At 42.2% G+C, this 21,440-nt stretch overlaps 1 protein-coding gene across 1 annotated transcript in view; it reads left to right on the top strand.

The window, feature by feature from the left end:
* Positions 1–4,592: 4,592 nt before the first annotated feature.
* The window catches only part of LOC140186900 (rab GDP dissociation inhibitor beta), a 30,858-nt gene continuing 14,010 nt past the window's right edge, over positions 4,593–21,440 (top strand). The window contains exons 1-3 of the mRNA XM_072241658.1: positions 4,593–4,729; positions 17,726–17,833; positions 19,613–19,712. Of these exons, the coding sequence (XP_072097759.1) occupies positions 4,685–4,729; positions 17,726–17,833; positions 19,613–19,712 (253 nt within the window). The 5' untranslated portion in view covers positions 4,593–4,684. The remainder of the gene's footprint in view (positions 4,730–17,725; positions 17,834–19,612; positions 19,713–21,440) is intronic.

Genomic DNA, 21,440 nt, shown 5'->3' with positions numbered 1-21,440 from the left:
ACTCAGAGTTAAGGGCTTTCTTCTTCTTCTTCTACCTAATTAGTATAAGTGGCAGTTACTCACTACCCACTTATCAAAGAGTTTGGAACATTTTTATGAGAGTGCCTTGAAGGCCTTCGGAGAGTTCTCTAGATTTTGTTTAGACCTATAACTCAGTAAGAGGCACTGTTACCTTCACTGTACAGCTTATTATAACTCGGCTGGAAATGACCATTCAACGCATCAGAAATTGAAACCCGATTGTGGTAAAGAAATTTGTCTATACACTTCTGAAGTATCTGTGGGTGGCTCCGATATTGTGGCAGCAGTGCAACCTCCCGTGGAGGTCCAGTGGATGACACAAGATCAGGAGAACTCTAGCAGTTTCCAGAGTAAGGTGGCAAAGGACCTTGGACCAATGGTCAATGGTCTGCGAGGACTGCTATAACAGAAGGTCCTGGAAATGTCTGTATGGAGTCTGTAGCAATTGAAAGGACATAAGGGTTTTCTTTTATTGCTCCCTAGTACATTAGGAGCTGAGACAACCTTTGAACAGGAACTTGTAGGAGAGTTGTTGTTCAGTGTTGACGTGGAAACTTTATATCTTCAAGTTCTCACTGCAACTTTGGGCCCTCCAGCCAAATGAAACAGGTAAGATGCTCACAGCTAAGCTACATAAAGTGACCATCAACCCAAGTTCTCCACTGTCCCGCAGGGCACATTATCCTCTTTCCCCAGAGGCTGAAGAGGGGATTAATAGACTGCATAAATCAATCACAGTATGCCCCTGGTTTATTGCAAGCTTAAATCAAGTTTCTGAACAATGTATGATATGTATTTTACATAATCTGGGAAACTAGTGAAGGTGGAAAGATCTCACAAGCCACCCTCTGATGGACCGTTCGTGCATTCACAGATGGATTTTATAGAACTATTACACTCCAGGAGGTGGATAGTGCCCAAACGAAATCACAGTTTCACAGTAGCATTACAAGTGCACAGATAAAAATATTAGAAGAGAAATAGAAAGGATAAAAATAAGTTACTTCAAACAGTCTAACAGGAGGGGGCCATCACTTCCCTGGCTATAGGTTGACTCATTATAGATCCTAATGGCCAAAGCTAAGAATGACCTCATATAGCGCTCTTTGGAGCAGAGCAGTTCTCTTAGAACCCGTGTCACTGGTACTGTAAAGCGATGGGCTAACCACTACGTTACCATGCCACCTGACTTGTGCACAAGAACAGCATGGCCCCTGTTACCACACTGCTCTGAAACCAGGAGGGAAAACTGCTGTTTTTATACAGAAGTGGCTGATCAGTTATGGATAATGACCGTTGAGTAAATTGTATATATTTGAATTCCGTACTCACAAGATAATCGGCATTCACAACAGAAATAATAAAAGTCAGTAGATTCTACAAGCTGACAACCGATGACACTTGGAAGTTAGTCAAGCAATTGTCCCTTAGTTGTTGGGTGTGTTTCACATCCTTCCATTAATCCTGACTGCCTCTTTGTAGATACTTCTATGCTATATCGATGACTGCGTTGGTGCTGCTTCCTGCACCCATGCTGAGCTCGTCGATTTCATCAACTTTGACTCCAACTTACACCCTGCCCCCAAATTTACCTGGTCCATTTCTGACACCTCCCTCCCCTTTCTCGATCTCTCTTGGCTCCATCTCTGGAGACAGCTTATCTACTGATATCTTTTACAAACCACACTGACTCTCACAGCCATCTGGACTATACATCACCCACCCTGTCACTTGTAAAAATGCCAACCCCTTCTCTCAGTTCCTCCGTCTCTGCCGCAATTACTTTCAGGATGAGGCTTTTCATTGCAGAACTAAGGAGGTGTCCCCCTTCTTCAAAGAAAGGGGCTTCCATTCCTGTAACACCTACGCTGCCCTCACCCGCATCTCTTCCATTTCACATAGGTCTGCCCTCACTCCATCCTCCTGCTGGCACACCAGGGATAGGGTACCTCTTGTCCTCACCTACCACCCCACCAGCCTCCGCGTCCAGCACGTAATTCTCCAAAACTTCCATCTCCAATGGGATCCGACCACCAAGCACGTCTTTCCCTCCCCCCAACTTTCTGCAGGAATCATTCCCATCACGATTCCCGTCTTCTCGGCCCTCCCCAGTGATCTCCCTCCTGGTACTTACCCTTGCAAATGGAGCAAGTGCTACGCCTGCCCTCACACCTCCTCTCTCACTACCATTCAGGGCCCCAAACAGTCCTTCCAGGAGAGGCGACACTTCACCTGTGAGTCTGTTGGGGTCATCTACTGTATCCAGTGCATACCTGTGAGGCCTCCTGTATATAGTTAAGACCCAACAAAGACTGGAAGACCACTTTGCCGAGCACCTTCACTCCATCCGCCCCAAAAGGAGGGATCTCCCAGTGGCCAAGCATTGTAATTCTACTTTCCATTCCCATTCCGACGCATCAGTCCAGGGCCTCCTCTACTACTGTGGTGAGGCCACACTCAGGTTGGAGGAGCAACGCCTTATATTCCATCTGGGTAGTCTCCAACCCGATGGCACGAACATCAATTTCTCAAACTTGCGATAATTGGTAAGACGAGGGAACACAAACCAATCCCCATAGAGGAGTCAAAAGTGGGGAGAGTGAGCAATTTCAAGTTCTTGGCTGTTAATATCTTTGAGGACCTAAACAGGATACAATATATTGATGCAGCTACAAAGAAGGCAAGACAGCAGCCATATTTCATTGGGAGCTCGAGAAGATTCAACAAATAACGGCGGGAAGAGAGAGAGCAGCACGCCGCGCATGCGCAGCCCTCCGGTGAAAAATTATATCGTATCCATTAAATAGGGGCTGTGGACAATTCTGATTTGATGGAGATGGATGTGAAAGCACAGAGGAACATCTGGAAAAATTTCTGAAACGCTCGTTCGCTGCTGTTGTTACTGCATGATCGGGAATCTTTCGGAAGGAAGGCCTCAAAATCCCCGGCTTTGCCTGCTGTTGGCGACCGAGATGGAGATCGAATCATTTGGATAGAGATGGCGCTCAGTACTCAGTGTCAGACAGCTGATCAGAGCTCGAAGTTTTCGGATGATTCAGAGTCGGACCGTGCTCGAGTATGGCAGGGAGAGTTTTTCTTCCTTCTCCTGTCTGTGTGAGATGTGGGACATTTGAGAGACTTTGAACTTTTTACTTCTGACGAAGCAGATTTTTGCTACTGATGAAGAACATGGACTTCTTCATCAAGTTATGGTATTGTTGCACTGTTCTAACTATATGTTATAATTATGTGGTTTTGTTAGTTTTTTTCGGCCTTGGTCTGTCCTGTGTTTTGTGATATCACACCGGAGGAAATATTGTATCATTTCTTAATGCATGCATTACTAAATGACAATAAAAGAGGACTGCGTGTCTTCATAATCTAAATGTACCACGCAGAGCATTCTGACTGGCTGCAACACTGTCTGGTTTGGGGGGTGGGGATGGTCTACTGTACAATATCGAAATAAGTTGCAGCAACTTGTAAAATTAGTCAGCTCTATCATTGGGAACTAGTGTCCGTAGTATCCCAGACATCTTCAAGGAGCAGTGCCTCAGGAAGGTGGTGTCCGTCATTAAGGATCCCCAGCACCCAGGGCATGGCCTCATCTCACTGTTACCCTCACAAGGAGATACAGAAGCCTGAAGGCACACACTCAGCGATTCGGGAACAGCTTCTTCCCCTCTGCCATCCATCCGATTTCTGAATGGGCATTGAACCCATGATCAGTTTTTTTTGCAGTATGTATTTTAACTATTTAATAGACAATATATACAATGTAACAGATTTTCTCTATTTATCATGTATTTCATTGTACAGCTGCCGTAAAGTTGACAAATTTCACGACATGGTTCCTGATTCTGAGTCTGTCTGCAGTAAGCAAGGTCGACTCCAGTGCAGAGTATCTTTGGCTGGGCGTTGTCTTTCCCCTTCGCCTTACCATAACTTCCGCCTTGCCACAAACAACAACTTTTACGACTAATGCCAGTGACAATAAATCTGATTCTGAGCTTCCCAGTTCTAGAGTCTCTTTCGTATAGCCCCGAGATGAGACCACACTGGCATTGATGTCGGCGTCAATTGCAGTTGCCCGTTTTGTATACAAATGCCGTGCATAATCAGGTGTAGAGTTTGCAGGGCATTTGAAAAAAAATCTGGATTGAGCCGTCATGTCTTTAGAATGTGATAATCCAAAAAAAAACAGACAAAATTGTTTAATAAACTACGAACATTTTCCCCATTCATAACAGATGATAATGAATATGACCCCATTAATATTGAGAGCTGAAATCCAACCTCGGTAGCTTTAATCTGCAAAAAAAATGCTGGTTGAATGCATGCCCTTAACGCGCAAGCGCAGCACGTTCCTCCGGAGGAATGCTTCTACGCAGCAATCGGGAAAAAATACCTACGCATGCGTTAGAAGCCCCGCCGGCGCCTATCTACGCCTGCGCGCTTCGTGGAGCGAAGGCCAGTGCGCATGTGCGGGAGGAGGCGATGTGGAGGGTGGCGAGGTTTTCGGCGCATGCGTACTGGCCGCGGAGGAATTTTTTTGAACAAACGGGCAAAAAGAGTGGAGGGGTGTGGTGCGCGTGCGCAGTCCCGGGAGGGGGGAGAAGTGACGGGTCGAGTTCGCCGCTGAGCACCGAGAACAATAATCATCATGGATGAGGAGTATGACGTGATCGTGCTGGGCACCGGACTCACGGTGGGTTAGGGTTAACGACAGGGATAGGGATGGGGATGGGTGTTGCCGCCGCAGCCACCGCCCACCCGCTTCGTTGAGGCCTCCGTCTCAGCATCTGGCCTGCGAAGCTGAGTCAGCCTGCGGCTCGGCGGCTGCAACCGTTCAAAGTCACTCACACGAAAGTGGCCGGTGTGATTTTCATCCCGCTCGTTTTGTCTGTCTTCTGCATTCCTCCGTCGTGTTCGGTGCAGCCCCTTTTTGCTCCCCCCCCCCCCATCCCATCCCATCCCATCCCATCCCATCCCATCCCATCCCATCAGTAGGTTTCTGTTTCACATTCTTGGTTGTTTTACCTTTAACACCAGCAACCTGGGCTATAGTGAAGTGCTAGAAGTAGAACTTCCATCGGTGCAGTGTTTTCCTGCTGGTTTGGCTAGTGAGGGAGAATGGCTGTGTATTCAACCGTGTCGACCTTAAATGAGTGCTTTATGCAGCAATACAATGGCGATTCCTTTCACCTCCTGCATTTTAATGCAATCCCATCACGTCATGAGGCGAAGCGGCACTCTGCATAGCATTGTGAATCGTAGTTAAATGTAGTAGTGTTACAATCATGGTAATTCGCTTCATCCTTCCAATTCCGCCTCCCGCCCCACGTATATTCCTGTAGGTGGAAACAATTGACGGAATGGTTGAGTTTAAGATTAAATTCTTAAGCCAGATCCCTTTTAGGTCCGTAATTTGGGTTGAATATATGGCACTGTTCTCAACTGAGTTTTTATTGTACTTTTTTGATTTTACAAAGAAATGTAAATTGTTGCATTAAGTAGTTTATTTGAGGCAAGTTGTTTATACGTCAGGAGCAGCTGTTGTGTCATTACCATCTTGCAGTAGAAATGCATCTATTATTCAAGTTAGTAAAACAATTAAAATATAATAACTACAAATTTTCGCATGCCTTGGTTCTCATGCCCTTCTGTATCCCAGATTAATGTAACTCTGTTCTATACAGGAATGTTACTACTTCACTTCATTTCCCATGTTCTGTCAGTAAATACTTGTACCACGCCCTTTCCCCTTTGGATGCAGAAGTTCTGCTTTGCTTTCATCTCTTTTGTTAGCAGGTAAAATTTGATGGAGAAAATTCATAATGGAGCATAGCAGTTTTGTAAAGTGGCTTTCATGAATCCTGTTTCTGAAAGCACATTAAAGACAATTACAATGCCATTACTACTTTAATGTTATGGTTTGTGTAACAGAAGCTTTCTAAATAGCAATTTGTTAGATGATGGCTAAATACTGACCAAGGCATCCAAGAAAGTACCCATATTCCTCTGGAAAAGTTGATATGGAGCCTTTGGCCACATGATGAATTGATTGGGGGGGGGGGGAATCAGTGATCACAGTAGTATAGAATTCACCCTGCATTTTGAGAAGAAGCTAAAGTCAGATACTGTAATCAGTATTACAGTGCAGTAAAAGGAATTCCAGAGGCATCAGGGAGGAGCTGGACAAAATTGATTGGAAGGGAATATTAGCAGGGAGAACAACAGGGTAAAAATGGCTGGAGTTTCTGGAAGCAATTTGGAAGATGCAGAACAGACTCTCCCTAAAGAAGTAGTGTTCTGAAGGCAGGATGATGCAACTGTGGCTGGTGAGAAGTCAAAGCCAAAGAGAGGGCAGATAATATCGCAGAAATTAGTGGGAAGTTAGAGGATTGGGGAAGCTTTTAAAAAAAACAACTGAAAGAAACTTAAAAAAAAAATCATAAGGAAAAGGTGGAATATGAAGGTAAGCTAGTCAATAATAGAGGATACAAAAAGTTTCTTCAGATGTGTAAAGTGTAAAAGGGAGGCAAGAGTAGCTGGAAAATGATACTGGTAGTAATAGGAGACAAGGAAATGGCGGATGAACTGAATAAGTACTTAACATCAGGCTTTACTGTGGAAGACACTAGCAGTTTGGGGACAGAGGTGAGCGAAGTTGCCGTTATTGGGGAGAAGGTGCTTAATGGTCTGGGGTAGATAAGTCACCTGGACCAGATGGTCTACACCCAGGGTTCTGAAAGAGATGACTGAAGAGATTGGAGGCATTGGTAATGATCTTTCAAGCAATCAATGTATTTTGGCATGGTTCTGGGGTACTTGGAGGCACACGATAAAATAAGCCATAGTTAGCATGTTTATTTTTTACAGGAAAAATTTGCCTGACAAATCTGTTGGAATTCTTTGAAGAAATAGCAAGCAGAATAAACAAAGGAGAATTGATAGATGTGTACTTAGATTTTCAGAAAGCCTTTGACAAGTGCCACGCATGAGGCTGTTTAACAAGTTAAGTGCCTGTGATGTTATAGGAAAAATTATGAGCATGGATAAAGCACTGATTGGCAAAAGGCAGAGTGGGAATAAAGGGAGCCTTTTCTCGTTGGCTGCTGGTGACTAGTGGTGTTCCATAGGGGACTATGTTGGGTCCACTTTTTATGTTACATGTTAATGATTTGGATTATGGAATTGATGGTTGTATGGCCAAGTTTGCTGTTGAAATGAAGAATAGGTTGAGGGGCAGGTAGTTTTGAGGAAGCAGAGATGCAACGGAAGGAATTGGACAGATAGGAGAATGGGCAAAGATGTGGCAGGTGGAATACAGTGTTGGGAATTGTAAGGTCATGGACTTCGAAGAAGTAAAAGCGTAGACTATTTTCTAAATGGAAAGAAAATTTAAAAATCTGAGGTGCAAAGGGACTTAGGAGTTCTCATGCAGGATTCCCTAAAGGTTAGTTTGCAGGTTGAATCGGTGGTCAGGAGTGCAAATGCAATGTTAGCACTTATTTTGAGAGGACATTCTAGTAAAAGCAAGATGTATTATTGAGCCTTTGTAAGGCAGTTGGAGAAGTGTGAGCAGTTTTGGGCCACCTATCTAAAAAAGGATGCGCTAACATTGGAGAGTGTTCAAAGGAGGTTCACAAATATTATAGCTTATGAGAAGGTTCTGATGGCTCTGGGCCTTTAATCACTGGAATTCAAAATAATGTGAGGGATCTCAGTGAAGCCTATTGAATGTTGAAAGGCCTCATAGAGTGGATGTGGAGAGGATGTTTCCTGTGGTGGGGGAGTCTAAGACCGGAGGATACAGCCTCAGAATAGAGGGATGTCCATTTAGAATGGAGATGAGGAAGACACTATTTAGCCTGTGTGGTGAATCTGTGGTATTTGTTGCCATAGGCAACTGTGGAGGCCAAGTCATTGGGATTATTTAAAGCAGAGGTTGATAGATTCTTGATTAGTCAGGGCATGAAGGGATATAGAGCAGACTCGATGGGCCAAATGGCCTAATTCTGCTCATATATGTTGTGGTCTCTTATGGATGTGTAACTGGAATGTCAGCATAGAAATCTGTCCATATACAGTTTCAGGCTAGATTGTGTTTTGATGGAAGTTTGTCATCCGGAAAAATTTTCTCTCTCCATATGTTGCCTATTTTCAACTTCCAGATGAAGGTGTGACCCATGACCACCGAATTAAATGAGCAACTTGTACAGCTAAAGATTGTTTGTTTTAAATTTTCCTTGTAGTCTTTTGGTATGTTAGTAATTTGGTGTCAGTGAGGATCTGCAGTAAGCAGAAGTGAGAAGCAATTCATAGCATTGGATAGGAGCAAAAATAGTCACAGATGGTACACTGTTTAAAGTGGAAGTGTGTGACCCCAGTTTCTCAGTTCTGCTTTGAAATGAAAATTTTAGTAACCATCTCTATCAGGCGCAAGTTGTTTTTCTGAAACTAATGAGGGATGAAGTGATTCAACAGGAACATGATTAGAAGGTTGTGACAGTTATTTATTAAAATTCTTTCCTTATCAGGGGCCTGTGCTGCTTACTTTAAGGGGCAAGCTATCATCTAGGTATGTCAAATTAGTCTGCCTTACAAAAATCAAGTTGCAGCTAGGTGAATAGGAGTAAAGATATGGCATTTGTAAAGAGGAAGACCTGAGGGAGATAGATGGTTTGAAAAGTGAGGGGGAGAAATGCATGTTGGTGGGACATAGATATATGTTGCTAGTTGACAGTACATTTATAGAAAAGATACCAAATTGTGGTAGTAAAATCGCATGTTTTAATTTTAAATTCAGTTCCTTAAAGTTGTTATTGCCAGTGGGGATAGTGCAGTAAGCACCTACTATCTGTTAAATACTCCCAGTGGCATGCATCTCAGATGACCTCTGACAACTAAGCCTAGCTCCTGGCCTTCGCACGTTGCTTGGTTCCTAAGCCCAGCGGAACAGTTTCTGCTGACAGGAGAAGGGTCAAAGGTGGGTTACTGGCACCTTAAAATTGGTCCTTTGGGTAGATAGGGCTTGTTAGCTGTGGTTGTCAGTTAATCTAGGAAAAGGAAAATTGATCTCAAATCTGTTTCCTTGTGGCTATACCCATTCATGGAGAATGCTTTGGAAGTAAACCCTGAGAAAAATCTGGAGCTGGAGTACCAAAGGGTGTCTTACATTGTGTTCAACTCCTGCGATGCTGCTGGTGCCAAACTGTATCAGTTTCTCCCTTTCGTTTGGATTCATCAGCAGTGTGGGGGGGCCGGGGAGCTTGCTATATGGGCAACAGCTTGCTCTCCATGTTGTACTGCCCTGGCTTGCATATCATGCAGACAGCTGGCATGTGACATCCATGGTTTGCCCCGCAAACGGTGAGCCTTTGATTTTAAATTAGTATTTTGTTTTGGCTCTTTAGTAATTATTTTTGAGCATATGGCTTAGAATGTAAGCTGAGAGTATAGCATAACATTTGTTTATACACCCAGTGGTCGTTTATTAGGATTTGAAGAGTGGATACACAGGGAAATTTGTTTTTTTTACCAGAAGGAGAAATCTAGATTCATGCTACCAAGTTAGAGGCTACCCAGGTGAAATATAGGTGTTGCTCCTCCGACTTGAGTGTGGCCTCATCTTGGCACAGGAGGAACCCATGGACTAACATGTTGGAGTGGGAAGGGGTGTTGAAAAGTTTGGCCACTGGGAAGTTCCACTTTTGGTGGATGGAGCAGAGGAGGTGCTCGATGCCAAGTGGTCCCCCAATTTATGCTGGGGCTTGCCAGTGCAGAGGAGGCAACACCAGATACAACAAACAACCCCAGCAGATGCCTCACCTGACAGGACTGTTTGGGGCCCTGAATGGAGGTAAGGGAGGAGGTGAATGGACAGATGAATGGGTTGATTGCAGGAGTAAGTGCCAGGAGGTAGATTAGTAGGAAGCGCGGAGGGACCAATCCCTGTGGAAAGTGGAATTGTGGGGGAGGGGGTAGACCATAAGCCGTGGGATCAGAATTGGGCCATGTGGCCCATCGAGTCTGCTCTGCCATTCAGTCATGGCTGATCATTTCTTTTTTCCCCCGTCCTCAGCCCCTCTCCCCGGTTTCCTCCCTGTGATGCCATGCCCAATCAAGAACCTATCAAGCTCTGCCTAAAATGCACCCAACGACCTGGCCTCCACAGCTACCCGTGGAAACAAATTCACCACCCTCTGGCTAAAGAAATTTCTTCACATCTGTTTTAAATGGACACCCCTCTATCCTGAGTCTTGTCCTAGACTCCCCCACCATGGGAAACATCCTTTCCACATCTACTCTGTCAGGCCTTTTCACATTCGAAAGGTTTCAATAAGATTCCCCCCCCTCCCACCCTTCTAAATTTGTGTGAGTACAGATCCAGAGCTATCATACGAGGAACATTTGATAACCTTTTCTTTACTGGAATCATCCTTGTGAGCTTCCTCTGATCCTTCTCCAATGCCAGCACATCTTTTCTTAGATGAGTCCAAAACTGTTCACGGTACTCAAGGTGAGGCCTCACATTCTAGACCTCTTGAAATGAATGCTAACATTGCATTTGCCTTACTCACTACTGACTCTACCAGCAAGTTAACCTTGTGTTTTCTGCACAAGGACTCCCAAGTCTCTTTGCCTCCCAGATTTTTGGATTTTCTCCATGTTTAGAAAATAGTCTGCACATTTATTTCTTTACCAAAGTGCATGACCATGCATTTTCCAGCATTGTACTTTATTTGCCACTTTCTTGCCCATTCTCCTAATCTTGTCTGTCCTTCTGCAGCCTACCTGTTTCTTCAACACTACCTGCTCCTCCACCAATCTTTGCATCATCTTTAAACTTGGCAACAAAGCCATCTATTCCATCATATAAATAATTGATATACAGCATAAAAAGAAGCGGTCTCAACACTGAACCCTGCAGAACACCACTAGTCACTGGCAGCCAACCAGAAATGGATCCTTTTATTCCCATTTGCTGCCTCCTACCAATCAGCCAATGCTCTAATCATGCCGGTAACTTTACTGTAATACCATGGGCTCTTAACTTGGTAAGCAGCCTCGTGTGATACCTTATCAAAGGCCTTCTGAAAGTCCAAATATACAGCATTCACTGGCTCCCCTTTATCTAACATACTTGTAATCTCAAAGAACTCCAAAGGGTTCGTCAAGCAAGATTTTCCCTCAAGGAAACCATGCTGTCTTTGTCCTATCATGTCCTGTGTCACCAAGTACTCCATAATCTCATCCTTTACAATTGACTCCAACATCTTCCCAACCACTGAGATCAGGCTAACTGTCTATAATTTTCTTTGTTGCCTTCTTCTTTTCTTAAAGTAGAGTGACATTTGCAATTTTCCAGTCCTCAGGCACCATGCCAGAGTCCAGTGGCTTTTCAAGGATCATTACTAATTTCTCCACAATCTCTACTGCTACCTCTTTCAGGGTTAAGATGTGATTTAGTGGTAGGATTTCTTTAGAGTTGGAGGAAGTTATGTAAGATGTGTTGGATGCCAAGGTTCATGGGTGGTAGGTAAGGTCAAGAGGAAATCTATCACTTTTAAAGTGAGAAGATGGGGTGAGCACAGGTATTTGGGATATGGAGAAGATGTGGGTGAGGGCAACATCAGTAGTGTAGAAAGGGAAAACCCTGTTCCTTGAAAGAGGAAAACATTTCTGACATTGTGGAAAGGAAAGCCTGGGAACAGATGAAGCAGAGGCAAAGGAACTGCGAAAACGGAATAGCAATTTTACGGGAGAAGGGGTGGGAAGAGGTATAGTCAACATAACCATGGGAATGGTAGGTTTATTATAGATGTCGGTTGACAGTTTGCCTCCAGAGAAGGTGAGAGGAGTCAAGAAAGCGGAAGGTGGTGTCCGAAATGGTCCAAGTGAATTTAAGGGCAGGGTGAAAGTTGGAGGCATTGTTAATGAAATTGACGAGCTCAGCATGGCACCAGTGCAGCCGTCAACATAGATTTAGAGAGTATTATCGGGGAAGGTTGCAGATGGATAATATAGTACATAGCCAACAAAGAGGCAGGCATAGCTGGGCCCCTTGTGGGTGCCCATGGCTACCCATCAAGTCTGGAGGAAGTGAAAGGAGCTGAAGGAAAAGTTGTTGTGGGTGAGGAGCAGTTCTGCCTGATGGAGGAGGGTGGTAGTGGAGAATTGGTAGGTTCTTTTGTTAAGGAAGAAGTGGGGAGCTTTGAGGTCTTCTTGATGGGAGGATAAGAGTATATAGGGACTGAACTTCCGTGTTGAAAATGAGATGGTCAGGTCCAGGGGACTTGAAGTTATATAGGAGCTTGAGAGTATGAGATTGAATACAGGAGTTGGGATGTAATGTTGAAGTTGTGCGAAACATTGGTGAGCCCTAATTTGGAGTATTATGTGCAGTTCTGGTCACGTACCAACCATAAAACATCAATGAGGTTGAAAGAGTAGAGAAAATTTACAAGGACGTTGCTGGGTTTTGAGGCCTGAGTTAAAGGGAAAGGTTGAGTAGGTTAGGACTTTATTCTCTGGAGTGTTAAAATGAGTAATTTGATAGAGGTATGCAAAATTGAGGGGTATAGATGGGGTAAATGTAAGCAGGCTTTTTCCACTAAGATGGGTGGGACTACAACTTGAGGTTATGGGTAAGGGTGAGTGGTGAACTGTTTAAGGGGAACTTTACTCAAGTGATGAGTCAGTAAAATAAACCTTTGAGTGTGAAATGTGCTGCCAGTGGCAGTGAATGAGTTTGTTTTCAGCTTTCAAGGGAAGTTTGGACAGGTACGTGGATGAGAGGGGTATGGAGGAACTAGGCAGAATAATAGTTCAACGTGGACTAGATGGGCTGGAGGGCATTTTTCTGTTCTATAGGTTGTTTACACATTCAGCTTGTGCACTGTAGTCAGAATTTTAGCCAAAGGACTGGGACTATACCTGTAACGTCCCTTGTGCTACTAGATCAAATATTGGCAGTTGCATTCAGATTTGGACTTAAAAAGCCAGTGTATCTGGATTATGTAAGGAATATAGTGAGATATCTTGGACTAGGAAGACTAATGTGCAAGCATGAGATGGGAGGGAATGTCATTGAAATTCACTGATACACGTCAAATAACCAAATTAATTGGTATCACTTTCTTCAGTTTTGTCTATCATGTTTGAGATTGAAATGTGCACTTTTAATTGGTAGTTAATTCTTAAGCATCTTTAGAAAATTTCCTTGATAATTAGTGAGTTGAGGCTGTGATTTATGTATTCCTAATGAAATTGTTTCAAACCTGCATTTGTCACTGTTTGGATATATGCAAAATTTTTAAAAAATGCTAATCAGTTACTAATGAGTTTAGAGACACAGGACAATCAGTATCTTATAGGTAAGATATCTACTGCTGTATAGAACAAGGTTTATACAGACTGACTGACACTGAGATTTAATTGCTTGTATTGCAGCTAATGGGAAGGATTTCTCAAATCACTAAAAGCTGGCTATGTTACTAACAATCTTTGTATAGAAGATTTGTCACCTTGAGAATCTTGCCTTCAATATGATACTACTATAGGGTCTTATTGCTGAATCATCTGGATGGACGGAAAAGATAGCTATCTTGTACCAGAGGGCATGCTTTTAAGGTGAGAGGGGGTAATTTCAAGAGATGAGGGGCAGTTTTTTTTTACAGAGGTGGGTGCCTGGAATGCGCTGCTGGGGTGGTATTAGAGGCAAATACATAGTCATTTAGATGGGTATAAGAATATGAGGGAAATGGAACTATACGGACATTGTGTAAGCACAAAAGATTAGTTGGCCAATTGATTCAGCACATTATTGGCCAAAAGGGCCTTTACCTGTGCTGTACTGTTGACTCTGAAATTTTGATTTTTTAATTTTACTCTAAAAGGATGCAGAAATTGATCTAAGCTGAAAAGTATTGTAATAAAAACCAATGTACCAAGCATTAATAAGGGAAAATATTTTCAAACTCAGGTGGATGCAGAATTGAAGTAAAATTAAAAATTGACCAGCTCTTGTCTCTGTTAAGGAAGTCGAGTCCACTGCTAGAGTCAATCTACTTCCTTTGGTGTCACTGATTATAGTTAGAAAGTAGGTCAGGCTTGAGAGGGTAACCACTTGTACACAAAATGGTGAACACTGCAAGAAATGAGCTCTTTAAACTCTTAGGCTCATTTCAGAATCAGGTTTAATATCACCAGCATGGGTCATGAAATTTGTTGTTAGGCCCCAGCAGTACATTGCAATACGTAATAAAAATTGATTCACTCTGTGTGCGTGTATATTAAATAAGTAGTGCAAAAAAAAGTAGTGAGGTAGTGTTCACGGGCCCAAAGTCCGTTTAGAAATCTAATGGTAGAGAGGAAGAAGCTGTCCCTGAATCGTTGAGTGTGCACCTTCAGATTCCTGTACCTCCTCCCTCATGGTACCACTGAGAAGAGGACATGCATTTTGCTCTCTGTGGAGTTATTTTATAAATGGGATTTGGTTTCTGCTTGATCCTAATTTTTTATTAATTTTTGCATTTTGCAGACTGGCCACTATGACTTGCACTTTGTATGCCTTGCATAGTTAATGGACACTGTGGTCCTGTCCTTGGTGCATAACAAAGTATTCTTGTTCATAATCAGCTCTAATTAGTCTTTCTAACTGGAAAAAAGTGCAGTGTTTTATTCACACAATGCATGCAATGCAATGTGGGTAGTTTAGTGATTGGAAAATTGTGGGAAAAGATCTGAGGCAGCATCTGTGCAGAAAGAAGTTTTGGATTAATTCCACCATCAAGCCATCCTCCACCTTTCCCTCACCCCGCCCACCCCCCACTTTCTGCAGGGATCGCTCCCTATGCGATTCCATTGTCCCCTCAGCCCTCTCTCCTTACAAGCAGAACAAGTACCACACCTGCCCCTAGAACACCTCCCTCTCACCATTCTGGGCCCCGAACAGTCCTTACAAGTGAAGTGACACTTCACCTGTGAGTCTGCTAGGGTCATCTACTGTATCTGATGCTCCCGGTGTTGCCTCCTGTAAATCGGTGAGACCCGACATAGATTGGGAAACCACTTCACCGAGCATCTTGACACCATCTGCCACAAAGCAGGATCTCCCATTGGCATTAGGACATTGGCATTTGCAGATCAGAATTTTCAGAATTAAATTAAGTGTTTTCCAAAATTGTTTTGCAATAAGTTAGTCTGGATTGTTTGAAACATTGTACAGCTTTATTAACCAACTTGTTCCGCAGTTTAATTTAAAATTTTTATTTGGTATCTAAATTTGCTGTTTCATTTTGAGGATTTTCTTGATAGATTTAAAAATAATTCTTAAAGTTAGCTTTAAACATCATACTAGAATAACCATATTTTACCCTCCTGGTGAAAACCCATGCAGATCTTTCCCAGATTATGAGCAACTGATTTGTGGTGCAAGCTGGTGCATACAAGTGTTTGCATGACTTGGGGGATAGATTTGCCATCTGCTGAAGACATCTTCTGCTGTGTGGGAACTCGGTACGTGGCAATATCTGAGTGGTTAAGTTAAAACACCCTGGTTAAATCACTTAGTGCCCTTGGTAGGGTTACGTTTTTATTGAAATACTGCTGGATGACTTCATTTCCAACTTTGATCAATTAAGCTTATGACCAATTCTCGGGATCAAACCCAGATGTAACCTGGGAAAACCTGTTCTAGGATCTGTAGTATGTGACTGTATGTAGGTCATGCTGATTTATCAATAATGGCATGGCCTGATGAAACATCCTGACCCAATCTAATGCCAAACTTTCCATCAAATGCAGTGCAGATAGTTCACAAGGTATGATATTATGGTGAAGTGTAACATTTCACTGTTGAGCAATGAAACTTGTTTATTTTGGTAATCTGGGTGTCATGACTAACATTTATTGTCCATCTTCTACTGCATTTGATGACTAATTTAAGGCTATTTGAGATCTCACCCGGACTGTACACACCGGCTTTGTGGCAAAAAAAAGCACAACAGCCTCTCTTCCACCTCAGATGACTGAAGAAGTTCAGTATGGCCCCCCAAATCCTCAAGACCTTCTACAGGGGCACCATTGAGAGCATACTGACTGGCTGTATCACCACCTTGTACGGGAACTGCATCAACCTTAATCGTTGGGCACTGTAGAGAGTGGTGGAGCCCAGTGCATCTGTGGATGTGAATCTCCCTCCATTGAGGACATTTATACTAGCGGGTGCAGAAAGAAGGCCTGGAAGATTATTGGGGACACCACTCCAACCATAAACTATTTCAGCTGTTTCTGTCTGGCAAACAGTACCTCACCATTAAAGCCTGGGCCAGCAGACTACGGGATAGCTTCTTTCTACAAGCCATTAGACTTTTAAATTCACATTTAATTCACAGGTCTTGATATATTGCGACAGAGTCATCACACAGAGATTTTTGCTCCCCCACATTGTGGGATGGGTGTAAGATTTAAATAAATTCTAAATAAAACTTCTTCTGGTCAGATGGTGACATGCTCGATTGCAGTGGTTTCTTTAGGACCAATTATTTGTAATTATTTGTCTTTTGCATTTTTTGTGTGATTGTAAAACATTGCTGGATATTCAGAACATTTAAGTGCTGCAGGTCTGTCCCACTGGCAAATTGGTTGATAGGAGTAAAGCTGGAGCACCCAAGGAGGAAGGTGTCAGAGGCAGTGTGTAGTCTGACAAACAGTGCAAATAATTGTCTGTAATTGCAAACCCCTGTTGGACATGGTAATGTAGAATACTGCGAGTCCAGTTAACTGGTTCATTGGCGAGACCAATAACGGGAGCTGTTTGGCCTCAGTTGTTGCGTGAACCAGACACTATGTTGTGGTGTCACCAGTTGGTGCTGGTCTCCAGAGTTCACTCAGTGGAAGACAAGCTGGATTGCACTTGTCTATAGCTGCAGTAGCGCATGAGAACTGAATGCCTGTTCTTGCAGAAACGTGACACCAGGACAACGTCCCATGCATCATCATTATACACGCCATGACACTCAAGGGCCTGGGCAATATTTTTTCTGCTATCGTAGCTACAGTATATGTGTTGTGTGTGTGAACTCGAGACTTTTAGATCTTGCATGGGTCAGACCAGACATTCTCCCCTAAATGATACTGGTGAACCAGAAGAGGCTTTTTCAATAGTCCAGTAGTTTTTGTTTGTACTTTGACTAAAATCCTGCAATTACATGATGGGATCTAAATTTAAATATTAGGATTGCAAATCCAGGTCAATGGATTGCAAGTGGAAATTTAGCTTCTGTGCTACCAATTTCTCCCTTGCATAGTAGCCATGTAAAGAACTGTAGTTTAAATATTTAAAACTTTGGATTATAGCTTTTCCATTGTAGCGTTTTGAGAATATGGTTTGGCCTAATGCATTCTGTGTATTTATTATACTAAAACTTACCCTGAATAGCTTTTTAAAGATTATATCTGGATTACTGTTCATACTTGTTTAGTTCTGATCGATGTTTTCAAACTGGAAGAAAGTGCAGTGTTCCATTCACAGGATCGTGCAATGTAACAGAGATTTTTGATCAGAAAATGTTGGGAAAAGATGGACGAGGGAGCATCACACAATTCAATTATACATATCTATTGATTTAGTAAATGATTATTTTTTAGTTTGGTCCAGCAGTCCAGTCCCTTACTTTAATTTACTTTTTCATAGGAATGTATCCTTTCTGGAATAATGTCGGTAAAAGGCAAGAAAGTCCTTCACATGGATCGCAACTCCTATTATGGGGGTGAAAGTGCATCTATAACTCCTTTGGAAGATGTAAGTATAATAAATTGTTTGCTTGCTTCCCTTGCATTCAAAACCTTTTTTTCAGGATTATGGCTATTATTGGCAAAGATGATGTGAATTCCTAATTGCCCTTCAGAAGGCAGCAGTGAACTGCTGGAGTCTTTAAGATGAAGGAATTCCTACTGTAGTGTTAAGTTTGTCAAAAGATGATGAAGGGGTGGTTATTACAGTGAAATGACAAGCAACTTTGAAGGGAAGGCAAGTGTATGCTGCCTGTATTCCGATTAATAAAGGCTATGTGTTTGGGAAGTACTGCTGATGTAGTCTTTACAAGCAACTGAAGTGGAATTTATACACAATACATTGCTGGTGATGAATGGTGTGCAAATTAAGCTGCTTTCTGCTGAATAAACTTCAAGCTGCCAGTGTTGTTGGAGGCTCTCCTCACAACTGAAATAAAGAATATACTGACATATTGCTAATATCTGCCTGAGTTGCTCATTGCAGGGTGCCCAGCTCCTGCTCTGTCTTTGCTGTATTTTGTGGTTGTTTCTGTTTCTGATTGATGATGGGACTTCGTAGTGTTAATGTCATTAAATATTAAGGAGATGTGGTTTTACTTGCTGTTAGTATCTGGATTTCATGTAGTACCATATGGTGTGAGGTTTACAGCCATTCCTAGATTGAGAAAAGAATACATTTTTGGAAAAGGTTTAAATGAAATTTCATAAGGCATTTTGATCTATGTACAGAACATAGTGCTCTATTCATTATATGATGAATAGCCCTCGGTCAGACACAAGCCCTGCTGGATCACTGGCAGACTTGTAAAGCTAGGAATTATCATGCTTGCCACATCAACCCATACTTGAATGTTTTCCAGGTCCTGATACAATTTTAACTTTCTGTGTTCAAAATAAAAGTAATGGAAATATTCCAATTCTTAAGATTCTGCATTATTATCATGAACTTTTTGATCCTAGGCCTGATTTCTTGATCAAAAAGCTTTATGACTTAATTGGTTTATTCAGTTGCCCACACTAAACTAAGCTGGAATGTTTGATTTTGAAATCCTTAGATGAATTGGAATATTATATAATGCTTGCTTTACTCTTGTGAATCTTTGCAAGCAAGAATTCAGAACATATATTTTGGTCTGTAATTTCATTTTCTGGCTTGGAATGAAGAAAATGTTGGGTCAGAAATTTTCCACAGTTGGGTATATCTGGGATTTGCCTTCCCATGATTGATGGTTAAAAAAACAAATTTGGTGTATAGGAAATACCAGTTCTGGTACTGGGTTGAATTTGGAACAGTTGCTGGTATTTTGCTATTAAGATGTAGAAGGTTTTCTTTTGGATTGGTTGTAAGTTGAGTCCCTGCATCAGACCACTATTCTAATTGTTTCAGATGGCTCATTGAAGCATCCATTTGGAAATTTTTAACTTTGTTCAGAATGAGATATTGCATCAGGTTTTAAAGATTTGCACCTAGTGGTGTTCATGAGGATTTTCTCTCTACCTGAACCAGAATAGTTTTGAGTCAATGACATCTTAACATGGTTTTACTGTGGGGTTGTATCCACAAAAAAAAAACAATTGCTTTGTTTTATTGCATTAGTCAGAATTGCCTTAATCATTCATGAAGGAAAAATTAAGATTTAAAATTTTGGTCCTTGGGTGAAAAAAATGAGCTACTTATGATTGCAATGGTTTGAATGTTTATTTGTCTGCATATGCAATTGAAAGAAATTGCTTTATTGCCCACACTTTCTGTTTGACTATTCTAAATTTGTACTCTTTTCCTCAGCTATATAAAAGATTTAACATCCCTGGTTCGCCACCAGAATCCATGGGTAGGGGAAGAGACTGGAATGTGGACCTGATCCCAAAGTTTCTTATGGCAAATGGTAGGACGAATGATTTGAAATTGTTTAACTGAAAACAGTTTTAAACAAAATTACAGCTCCATCTAACTGGTGGAGCAACCAGTTAGGCAGAGCTGTAATTTTGTGCTAGCTCATGGCCATATACATTTGAACTCTGGCGTTGTTCTCCAGATCATATTGACATTGAGTTTGGATGGAAGTCTGTGCTTCTAATTACAATGTAAGGTGGTGCCACTAAGTTGTTAAGAATTGCATTAGTCCCAAGCTCAGTAATTTGCAGGAGCTTCCTGAGGAGTGCACAAGTGCATTTATATTTTGTCTGCTATTGCTATTATCAGGTTTTGTGGTACATCAAGGTGCATTGTCCTATCCAAGAACACCAATTTCTGTACCTAGCCTTCTCCAATGTGGTTAAGAATTTTGATTCAAACACAGCTTAGAAGGGCATCTCATATTTAGATCGCTTTAGAATTTGATTGGACTGGCCAGTGGTGTAGTGTCATCAGCACTGGACTTTGAGGCGGATGGTCCTGAGTTTGAATTTAGCCTGGTCCCAACCTGGGCAGCAGCAATCTCTGCACAGAGGAAAGGCCTGGCAATCTACTTCCATATCTTGCTATGAAAACCCTACGAACAACTACACTATCTGTAGGGTCACCATGAGGCGGCAATGACTCGATGGCACTCAACAACAGTAGAACTTTCTTTACTTTTAAATCTTGCTGCAAAGTGTGCAAATTGTGATCTTGGCCAGTGGGCTTGTAACAGCCCCCAATCCCATTGCAGGCTCAAGCTGAACAAGTTTCACTACATTGTCTCATCTTGCTGATTGTAATATTGTACTCCTCCAAGGCTTACACTGGACTGGAGTTGATCTACAGGTTAAAAGCCAAACTGTTACTGAAGTTCTTCACTTGAGGGTCAACATGGTCCCAATCTCTGCCTTTGACCAGCAATACGGATACACCACTTGCAGATGTGCGTGTTTGGCATCCAACTCCACATAACCACTTGAATTCAGTGAAATGACTAGAAGGATCTATCTTGCAAATAAACAACCCAAAACACAGATTATATACCAGTCAATCTCATTATACAGCCATTAACTACCCCCTCCTCTCACAGGATAAAACAATGAAAATCTGTAGCAAAACGATACAAACAAGGATCACTCCTGTAATCTCAGCAGCTACTTGTAGTGAATACAGACATCATTGATAGAATTTATAACCACTTTTTCCTACTAAAAAGTATTCTAAGACCAGGCCTTCACATTTCCACCAGTCTGTGTGTTGATCAGCTTTTATGTACATTGGCGACATGGACAAACAGAGGCATCCATGATCTGCCAGAACCTTCAACGGAATGGCAGAACATTGACTAATATCATTGTCCTTCCTCTCTGTACAGCATCTGCATCCTGAGAGTTCCGATAACACACCTCCAAGCAGTGGATGGTCTGTTTTATTGGCATGCTAAATACCTGATATTAATTAATTGTGAAATTAGTACTGATTTAACAACATTTTTTCATAAGGTGTTCGGTCTCTTTTGTGAATGAGGGGTGTTGGATGGTGGGGGTGGGGCAGAGAAATATAACATCCTCACAGATTCACTGACATTCCAGGTCCTTGACTTCAATAAAGCACTTAGGATCATGAGTCTGTCTATATGACTAAAGCACATGAAGGCCATGTGCAAGTTTAGCATGCAATATTCCTAATTAAACACTTTGCCCTGAAAAGTATC

Source organism: Mobula birostris, chromosome 23, assembly GCF_030028105.1.
Source record: "Mobula birostris isolate sMobBir1 chromosome 23, sMobBir1.hap1, whole genome shotgun sequence".
Classification (NCBI taxonomy): Eukaryota; Metazoa; Chordata; class Chondrichthyes; order Myliobatiformes; family Myliobatidae; genus Mobula; species Mobula birostris.
This window is presented reverse-complemented; position numbering and strand designations above follow the sequence as displayed.